General features: G+C 36.4%; 1 protein-coding gene across 2 annotated transcripts; it reads right to left on the bottom strand.

Moving 5' to 3' along the window:
* Nucleotides 1–4,262, bottom strand: LOC115740657 (transcription factor bHLH68-like). 2 transcript variants are annotated; one of them, XM_030674195.2, is made up of 8 exons: nucleotides 3,654–4,262; nucleotides 3,058–3,445; nucleotides 2,709–2,789; nucleotides 2,324–2,389; nucleotides 2,049–2,114; nucleotides 1,852–1,908; nucleotides 1,531–1,575; nucleotides 1–482 (listed from the first exon to the last, which is right to left on the bottom strand). In XM_030674195.2, exons 1-8 carry the CDS (start codon nucleotides 3,914–3,916, stop codon nucleotides 342–344), a joined length of 1,107 nt encoding a protein of 368 aa, XP_030530055.1. In that variant the 5' UTR covers nucleotides 3,917–4,262; the 3' UTR covers nucleotides 1–341. The 2 variants fall into 2 exon arrangements, with proteins under 2 accessions (XP_030530055.1, XP_030530056.1); XM_030674196.2 differs by lacking the exon at nucleotides 1,531–1,575.
* Nucleotides 4,263–10,160: the final 5,898 nt, after the last annotated feature.

Here is a 10,160-nt window from a genome sequence, read left to right as displayed (position 1 = left end):
TGACTTGCAAATTGAAATGCTAATACCTTTACTAAGCATAATAATTACAGCAAAAATGCATTTGAAAATACCACTAAATTGAAAGGATGAGCTAGGTTAATTCATTTGCCCTTGTCCCCGGGATACACAGCACGAAATGACTCCATCTTCTTCTTTTTTCACCATGATATATGGCATCATGAGCAATCAGCCTTTCCAATTCTTATTTATTTATTTATTGATTTATTGATTTCCCTAGCAGATTGACGGCTCATGATGTTATATCACTTGATCATGATCATGATCATGAAGCTCTTCCTGTACTATTTTCCTTAAAACCCCCCAAGTTTTAAAAAAAGGTCTCATCCTAGTCCGCCTCCTCCAAAAGCAGAGGCCCAGTAATCTGCTCCATTGTCGCTTCCTACTTGGAGCGTGCATGAGACTGGGACTAGACACAGTCCTCTACTCCTCAAATCATTCTTTGGCTCTCCATTGATGGATTCCTGTTGGAAAACGTTCCAAGAGAAGAAATTAGAAAGGAGATGAATTTGTTGACCGTAATGACCGTCATAGTAATCCTAAACTGCTACAAATAATTGCAATTTCTAAGTATAAGGATCTCAGGGTAGGCTTTTGACAGTAGATTCATGTAGAAGTAGTAAGCTCTACCCCTGCTGTTAATTGATTACTATTCACGGTTTTTCTTAGTCTTGCCGATTTTTAACGTGATTTTCTGGATTAAAGGTCATTCTGTAGACTAAAGAGTAGGCTTCTGAACCGTTCTTTTAGATGCATCCACGGCTCAAACACATCTATTTGTATCGACACACCATCTATCAAGCTACATGACAACTTCCGAGCAGTGAATATATTTCAGCATAGGTTGTCTAGAGAACTATGGAAATTTTTTCCTATTTTGTGTATATTATGTAACCTTTTACCCATAATCACCGATGGAAGCAACCGATACGCAAGCAGCATTCTTTCTTATCAACAAGTGCCATGCTCGGTGGTTATTTTTCCATTCTTGTGTGCCCGATGCTAACAAAAGAAGGCTCTTTTCTTTCTGGGGCATTTCTACAAATTCCTGAGGAGCCTCAGGGACGGGTGACTGTTGGATCGCAAAAGAATAGATTTCAGTTACCCATTGAAGATCTTTGAAATGTTTGTGTAGTACGACATTTTGGGTGGGAAGTTCGACAAACTGCAGGAGGGCCTGAGGGACCATAGAAAACCCAGATGTTTGTGTATCAGTCTCATATCCATGGCTGTGCATTGGGAATTAAAATCCATTTTCGAAAACGATTCTCCTCTTTACCTTCTTCTTTAATGGACATATACATTGTTGTAGATCTGTGAAGTCTTTTAGTCAGTCCGGATTGTCTACTTTAATCAATCTAAACTGATGAAAAATGGTTAGGTCTTTATATAGGTGTATAGCTTCTTTTAGCCTTTACAGCATTAAACTGAACATATCCTTTGCTTTCCGAGAAAATGAAGGTAAATCCTCCATTTACTAAGTATTTAAGGGATCCGATAAAGCACTCATACCTGACCCGAATCCTCAGAGAACATTGAGCTCCTCTCCCCTCGAACCTTGCATACAATTTAGTACTTTAATCAGTAAAATATGTGATATATGCTTAAAACAAAAGTAACATGCACATGCGCGTGCTTGTGCACGTGTGAAAGCAGAAAAAAATTCACATGGAAAATGCATGTATTTCTTACATATTCCTTGCCTTCTACATGTACCACATCCCTAGCAGAACAAGCATGTAGTTCATCTTTTCGCGTGCTTGGAACAATGCCAAAAAAAAAAAAAAAAATGGCAATAAGAAGTTGATGCATGTCAAAACCGCGATTGCTTACAGATTGATGGTGCCTCATTTTTCCTGAAGCACTGCCCATGTAGGGTGAACTGAGCGCCTGCGAAGAACAGTTAACAAGAAGAACATTTAGTACTTCCATAACTATTGAGAGAGACATCATCACTAGTCCATGGTTTGATATTCTTTTTGCACAAAACTAAAGGGATATGGAACATAAGCTAAAGAAAAAGCAACCACCTCAATTTGACTCTGAAGGAATCTGATGTACCCAATAGCTTCTAATAGTACTGAAGCTGTGTCAGTCTGCAAAGAGATCCAACAGAAAAATAAAGAGAGAAAGAAGGAAAGCAAACCAGCTTCAAAGTCCTATGTATTCACTTCTTCTATGTCTCATAATCACAAAAAGGAGAGACACAGCTCCATATAATCTTGAACAAAGAATGAGAGAACTAATTGCTCTTGAAAGAGTTACTAATGCGACGTAATTTTACATTGTCTCCAACATTTAATACCTTTCCAAATGGGGAAACAAGCTGGTGCAGGGCTGAGATTCTGTCTCCTAATTTCTCCTTCCTCACCTGTATCAAAAACCCCCAAAAAAGGGGAAAAAATTATTGAATAAATGAAGCAAGATGTGTTTCGTCGATATTGTTGGTCACCCTAAACCCACTTTTCACATTTTCTACTTTTTCCATCTCTCTTTTTCACTCGATTGGAAAGTAAGATGGTAGCTTATATGAGAGATTGATGCTGCTGGAACAAGTAGACAATGAGAGAGAGACAACATTACCGATCACACGTGTGAGCTTGCGCGCGCGCGCGCGCGTGTTTGTGTGTGTGTGTGTGAGAGAGAGAGAGAGAGAGAGAGAGAGAGAGAGAGAGAGCATGATTAGGTACCTTGAAGGTATTGGATTGGCCGGTTGAAGAAGGCTGGACCTTAGCTTTCTTTTGTGCCCCACCAGTTGCATTGCTGTTACACTGATGAAAGAGCAAGAAAAATTAAAAAAAAAATGGCATCAGCATCATCTTATTAATCTAACCATAGTCTCCAGTTTTTAAGTAGTTAGAGAGACTAATGTGAAAAACATAAATAGCATGACTAGAACTAAACCCACTCTTTTTTATTGTTTGAGATTTTCGAACCGATTCACACAGTTCTAATTAATTTCACAACAAATGAAACTGAAGAAAAGTATGGACACATAGTCTCTTACTATCCTTTTTTTATTTCCAAATTTTTCCTCACCTCAGAGGATAGATCTGGTGGGGTTTGCCTCTTATTAACTGGCTTCTTGTTTGAGAAATCCAGCATGCTGCTGCTGAAACTAGTGGTGACACATGACTTGGGAGGTGAACTAGGGATCATGGCATGGTGATGATGATGAGTCCAGGCAGACTTGTTTGTTGCCCGTTCAAGAGCATGATGATCACTTGTTGCACGCCCGTACATACTGTAGCTGCTTGCTGAATCTTCCTGCTTCACATGATGATGATGCCGATGGTGATTGTCGAGAACAGAAGCATCATTTGGGGATTGCTGAAGCACTTGCTGCTCCTCCCAATCCTCCACCCTCTTTTCCTGAAAGTAATTCATCATCCCACTACTCTTATCTTCTTCTCCAACCAATCCACCCCTAAAATACACCACATGACCCACAAATTAAGCCAATATAAATATATCCATACATGCACATTCATGGAGTTCTTTGACTGGTACTTGGAGAAAGATGTCCTTATTTCTTGTTACATGGTTAGGAAATTTAAAAAAAAAAAAAAGAAAACAGATGGGAACATGAGAGAGAGAGAGAGAGAGAGAGAGAGAGAGAGGTAGAGGTTTTTTACATGAGGAGTTGGCTCAATGACTCTGGAAGCTGGTCTTGGTTAACACTATTACTATTATCAACCCAGGAAGGGTTGAGATAAAACAAGGAAGAGAAAGAAGAAGTGGGTGGGTATTGAAGAAAGAGGTTAGGAGAGGAAGAAGAAGAATGGCAGAAAGGAGAGCGTGGTGGTGGAGGATTGATGTTGTTCCACCAGTAATTAGGGTTTCCGGACATCATGTGCTGCACTGGTGATGAGCTCTGCAAATAAAAACCTTGCTTCATGCCTCTCTCTCAAACCCAAGAAACAGAAAAGGAAAAGCCTGCACAAATACTTCACACTTGATCACTTCTCTGCTCTCTCTCTCTCTCTCTCTCTCTCTCTCTGCTTCTTCTCTATCGTTCTCTCTTTTTCTCCTTTTTTCTCCTCTCTCACTCTCTCTCTCTCTCTCTCTTTCTCGAAGGCTAGTGAAACCAGGAGTGTGTAAGCTAGACTTTGTGGAAAACGTTGGGAGGTTTTTTGGGCCTCTGATTAAATAGAGGAAGTGATGTGCTGCAAAGTAAAGTAGACTGTGAGAGAAAGACGAGAGAAAGGTGGAGAGACTCGTTGAGCTATGAGAACCCTTTTGTGTCTTTGCTTCCTAACTTTACTCTTTTAAATATCTGCCCTCTCGTCTGTTTTCTTCCTCTCTTATTGCCTTTCTTTTTTGTGGCTGCTTTCCTTTTTTTCTTTTTCCCTCTCTTGCTTTTTTCCTTCCTTTTGCTACCTTTGTCTCAAAGTTGGACAGGAAAGGTGATGGCATTTTCCCTTTTTTTTTATTTAGGGGGGGATAAAAAAAAACCTGGGAATTAATGGGAAGGACTACAATCAGTGGAGTGGAAAAAAGCGAGTCAGGAGCAAGCGAGGATTGTGAGGCTCGAACAAGCGAGGGCCAACCGCGAGCAAGCGATGGTGGAGGGCAAGTACCGAGCGTGGGAGAGAGAGAGAGTCATGGAGTGTCCCGGTGAGGTTAGAGTGAACAGAGAAAAGAGAAAAAGAAAAATTAGGGTTTTTAAGCTTTATGAAACCTTTTCCAAATTCGATGCGGCCAGTCTGATTCCAGTGTAATTCTTTACTCGAAACTGAGAATTGGACCGGATTGAACTAGAAATCGGAACCAGACCGATTTTCAGGGCAGTTCGGGTTTCGGAGCATTACTCCCAGGCGGGGGAGCATCAGTTCTTGGGCTTAGGGGAGTCCCGTTGACATGGAATAACCCTATTGGTCCATTCTCAATTTGACTCCAAAATTTTCAAAAAGATTTTAATATCTTGCGTAACGTATCAGTATTTCATACTTTTAAAAAGTTGGTTTTCCTGAAATTTTCAAAAACCCGTGTTCACTAAAGGATTGTTGTGGATCTCAAAGGAGTAATTATAAAGAAGGATAGGAAAATAGTTGAGGTGTCAATAATACCTATCAACAAGATATCATTTGTTTTAGCTTGATATCTCAAGGTACAATACAAAGGAGTGACAATGGTAATAAATTTTTCTGCTTGACAGTTTGGTGTATATAAACTCTAGAGAAAGTTTTTCATTATTTTTTCTCTTTTACCGACCAATTGGCCCAAAAAAAAAAAAGAGAGAGAGAGAGAAGGACAAGGGGTGATGACGAGGAAGACAAGATTTATAATTTGGGTGATGAAAGTTTTGACGTTGGTGTTATTCAGAATGGTAGCATCTTCATGGACAGGGAAGTGAATGATGGATGCCCCGCAACCCTATGCTTTTGTATTTTATATCTAACGGTATAAACAGATAAGAGTCTGAAAGCTGAATGTGAAGGAGACCCGTGAGAGAGAGCGAAGAGAGAGGACACCACACACTTCTCAGAGGGTCAAAATCTAGGGTTTAGAGATTCCTAGTTATCTTTCAAGATAGCCGAGAGGATGCTAACGGAGGTATTAATAACTAAAAATCGGTTTTTCTTGACAAAGTGTGTTCGGATACGTTGCGTTTGAGTACCCGGTAAAAATTCAACACTACCGGTGTGTAATAGGTTACTCCGTTTCTTGATACGGACACGTTCTGACGCTATCATTAACACGGTCAAGTGATCTAATTTTCAAGGCGACCTGAATGGGCACTTGCCTTTGGCTTTAAAAAGCTATAACAAACAAGTTCATCTAGATGGGCGGATGACTCCACATGAACACGTCGCAATGGTTTGGAAGAAGGGACATAAATTAGCAAATGTAATGCAATAAAGTCTTTGATCAATGTAAAAGGGAGGGTTGTAAGTAAAGCTTATCAGATCATTTGAAATGCAGTCATGGACATGAACTCCACATGAAAGCCTACTTCCCTCGAGTATAACCTAATTTTTTTTTTTTCATTTTTCCTTAGTTTCGAGGAACATTCTGCATAAGAATTATTAAAATGATAAGTTCATCACAGCAGAAACTTTAAAATATGAATAGAATCATTCTCTTCGGCGATTGTTTATGCTCATATTCCACGGCAAAACATTCCCTAAGCCCGCATTTTCATACAACGTCCAAACAAACAAACAAACAAACAAAACCCCTCGAAATCTCGAGCTGCTGTTCATTTGTTTTATTGGGACGATGAATTCTTTTGATGATTAATAGTCTTTTCGTTAATAGATTATTTTATGGGGATGAGTTGCGAGGGGGGAATGTTTGGTCTTCCCTGACAAAATAATTTTGTCACGGGGCACAATGTCTTATGTGGCATGCGTCCGTTACATGTTGCTTTCTTTATTTTTTAATCTTTGTCTTCCTCTCATGTCCATCCACAGAACAAACATGGAGCTGAACCAGCTCTCCCTTGTCCTTATCTAAGCCCCTTATATTCCTCTCTCTCTCTCTCTCTCTCTCTCTCTCTCTCGGAAATGTTTTCGATATTATATAGAAACTGCAGTCTAGTAGTAGCAACAAAGTAATAATCCTGATCACATGAAAGATGGAGGGACAAACCAAAATTTTGGTCCATCACTTTACAAGACAAATTTGTATCATCAGATTTTAAGACCACAAGTTGTCATCCTAATTAGATAGCCAAAATATATTGTCGTGCTGGTAAACGGCACCGTGCGGCGCATGGCGCAACAAAGATTTGTTTAGTTAATATTTATATGTAGAGACACAACAAAAACTCGAAGTACTATGCCAATTTTGATTCTCTTGATAAGCTATTTGGCCTGACTCCCGTCATTGAGCGCATAGCTTTTCTGATGGCGGTTCGCTTGGTTATTCGTGTTGTCTCTACACTTGGGTGGAAGAAAAGAGCTCAAAAATCCACCCGTACTTTCGTCGAGGCCCGGTGACCGACCGAGGGAAAGGAAAAAAATATAAAATATAAAATATAATAAAATTTTAAAAATAAATATTAAAATATTAAGTCACAATATTAAAATAAAACATTAAAAAATACGAGAGGAGCAATTTCGGAAATTATTTTCATCGCTTTAGATTGGAAAATTCACTTTCTTGATTTTATGGATGAATGTTTTCGTTGCCTGAAAAGTGTTTTTGATTGCCTTGTCATTTTTGGCTAACCAAATTGGTGAAAGTTCGGAAAACGAATTTCTTGAAAACGCTTTCACTCAAATAAACGCATCCCTAACTTCGAGCAACCCGCCAAGTTAGGCGGTTTCCAAACACCTTATCTTATATTTTCCAATGAAGACTAATAAATCTCTAAACAAAACATAAATATGAAATCGACTCTTGATTCTAGAAACAAAATATATTTCATTGGACTACACAAAAACATAGAAACACTACAAGACTCATTCTTGAGTAAAATTGAGCGTGGGTTAGCAATTTGGCCATAACTTTCTCTAGAAGACTTCAAATTGCCTGAAACTTGGTGCATTAGAAACTAGAAAAATAGGGTTTTCCATCTATGTATTACAGGACCACATTGGAGCATCGAATCATCATCAAAGCTAAAAATAAATGACTCTTGAAATTCTGCCCATAAAGATGAACTTCACCTCTTAGCAATTTTGCATTAGGTATTGGATAAGGCTTAGTCCTCTTGAGATGATCCTTCATTATTTTGTTATTAATCTTAATTTTAATTACGAGTAAGAGCGATGACCTCAAGTTTTAAATTAGCCATTAAATTTGAATGAAAATATCATCTAATAGAAAATAACATCTAATAAATACACTTATATACCTTAAAAAATAATATCAAACTTGTGATGAAGCTTATAGTATTTTAACTCTTCTTTTCTAATTTTTCTTTAGTACGAGTACCAAAAAAATTTCTATTAGACGTCTACTTCAAACCATTAAGTCCAAATTTTGAGGCTGCATTATGTATGTTCAATTCGATAACTACTTTTACACCGTATTGTCTATACTGAAAGATAATAGCCTCAAATAACATAACATAAAGAGTATTGACGCTAGTGTCATAAACAAAAAATAAACACATATCAAAATACGTCTATTGATTTGCGTGGACCACGTAACGGGTTGTTTATGATGACCCAAGACAAGTTAAACCCATAGTGTGTTTGCTTAACTAGTCACATGGCTCGACCGCGTGAAAACTTTACCTATAAGTTCTTTTTACAATAACTCATAATTAATTGGGACAGAATACAATTTGAGTGATGAAGCTTGAATTTTGATTCTGAATATTTCACATACTGAGATTGCAAAAGATCTTAAACATTCAAAAGCATAATGGATCCATTGGAAGTGGTTTTACATGCTTATCAATTATTATTTGCAAGGTACAATGTGCAGTGCTGATCAACGTAAAATGGAGTTTGGAGGTTCAAGAAGTACTTTTCTCATTCAAAAGTGACACAATTTTTTGCTGAATTTATTGAGCTTCATTTTTTAAAAATTTCTTTATGGACACTTAATTATTTGAGATTGAATATACATTAGTGATTGAAGAATCTTGAATTCATACTTTTTAAGTTATATAAATTGAGATAGCTTAACATTTGAGTAAGTGTAATATGTATTTTTTAATTAACTAGTAAAATGGAGTTTGCAAGAGTTTACAATAGATTTTCTAATTAAAAAGGAGCACAGTCTTTGTTTAGTTTCTACAAGAGTATTCATGGCATAGATAATACATATTCATTTTTGTCAATATTCTAAGCAAGTTAAAGGAGTCAACATTAAGTTAAATATATTTTCTTCTTAATTAAGGCTATTGACACATCTCTATGAAAAAGCAAGAGCATAGTTAACAATAGAGGGAATGAAAAGACAGAAAAGTACAAACAAAGTTCTAAACCTATTGTATTCGTATCAAGTTTGTCATAAATCTTTCGATTGAATCATTTTAGTTCTGAACATATTCACATTGGTAGTTGGCACCAAATCAATCCATCCGATAAATTTTGGCCTTAAATCACTTATATGAACGTCAATCATCCTACATGGCATGATCGAGTGAACATTTTTAATATTTTTAACAAGTTTTTTGAGTTTTGTTTATTTTTTTCCTTTCTCTTTATTTTCTTTTCATAGCGAGGGCCCACAAGCCCTAGCCGACCAAAATGATGGGGACGAAAGAAAAAAAATATAAAAGTTTAAAAATTATGAAAATATTATGAAAAGATGTCTCCGTCGGTGTCGGTCATATCACTTAGAATGCACAATGTCCACGTCGGTGATTTTCGACTAAGATTTGTCGGATGAATTGAATTAATAACAAGGTGAAAATGTTTAGGACTAAATTAGTCAAATTGAAAGGTTTAGGACTGGATTGGTACCAATGTAATAAGTCTATAACTTTTTGGTGTTTTTCCCAATAAAAAGATGAGGTTATTGGAAGGAAATGGTTATCAGTTAGTTATACTTGATTTTGCTAAACTATACATATAGCATATCCCATGTACTGAAGATTACTTAATAGCAGTGATATTACTAATTTATTAGGTTTAGAACATTAAGTAATTGCCTTTTGTGAATGATTAAATGTTATATGCAATTAATGCGAACAATAGATGGATTATTTCCATGAGTCTAAGATTTAAAAATGGAAACAAGAACTACAATATGTATCTGTTTTGACATACATACATACATACATACATACATACATACATACATAAACAAGTGGATTTGCAAAGATTAAAAAAAAACCAACATCACGTAAATATGTATGTTTCAAATACATCAAGTTTTGAATATAATTTCTTAAGTTTTTGTTGAATTAAATAGTCCATATCATTTGTTTCATTCTTATAATTGGTTGAATCAATGAAACTATGTCATTTACATTCTTAAGTTGGTTGGATAAATTTTGTTGAATTAAATAAGTTATAGTTAAAAATAATTGGTTTAATTAATAACAATTTACATATTTTCATTTATAGTATACCATTGAAAAATACATTCAAAAAGTATGCTTAAAACAAACTTTCTTCTGAAAATTTATTTGAGATACTTTCTCTTTTCCAGCTTTTTTTAAATTTGAACTCAATAGAGTATAGTTGGTAAATCAACTACTTACCATTGGTCGAATGTGGCCACATGAGAAAATC

The sequence above is a fragment of the Rhodamnia argentea genome, chromosome 4 (genome assembly GCF_020921035.1).
Source record: "Rhodamnia argentea isolate NSW1041297 chromosome 4, ASM2092103v1, whole genome shotgun sequence".
NCBI lineage: Eukaryota > Viridiplantae > Streptophyta > Magnoliopsida > Myrtales > Myrtaceae > Rhodamnia > Rhodamnia argentea.
The sequence above is the reverse complement of the archived record's forward strand: the minus strand, read 5'-3'. Positions and strand labels throughout refer to the sequence as shown.

What these genes read in the sequence shown, in the direction of transcription:
- LOC115740657 (XM_030674195.2), bottom strand. Translation starts at nt 3,916, where the DNA reads ATGAAGCAAGGTTTTTATTTGCAGAGCTCATCACCAGTGCAGCACATG. An exon ending in CACCAGATCTATCCTCTGAG is followed by an intron (nt 2,790 to 3,057) that starts GTGAGGAAAAAT and finishes CTCTTTCATCAG; the next exon opens with TGTAACAGCAATGCAACTGG. An exon ending in TCCTTCAGAGTCAAATTGAG is followed by an intron (nt 1,909 to 2,048) that starts GTGGTTGCTTTT and finishes TGTTCTTCGCAG; the next exon opens with GCGCTCAGTTCACCCTACAT.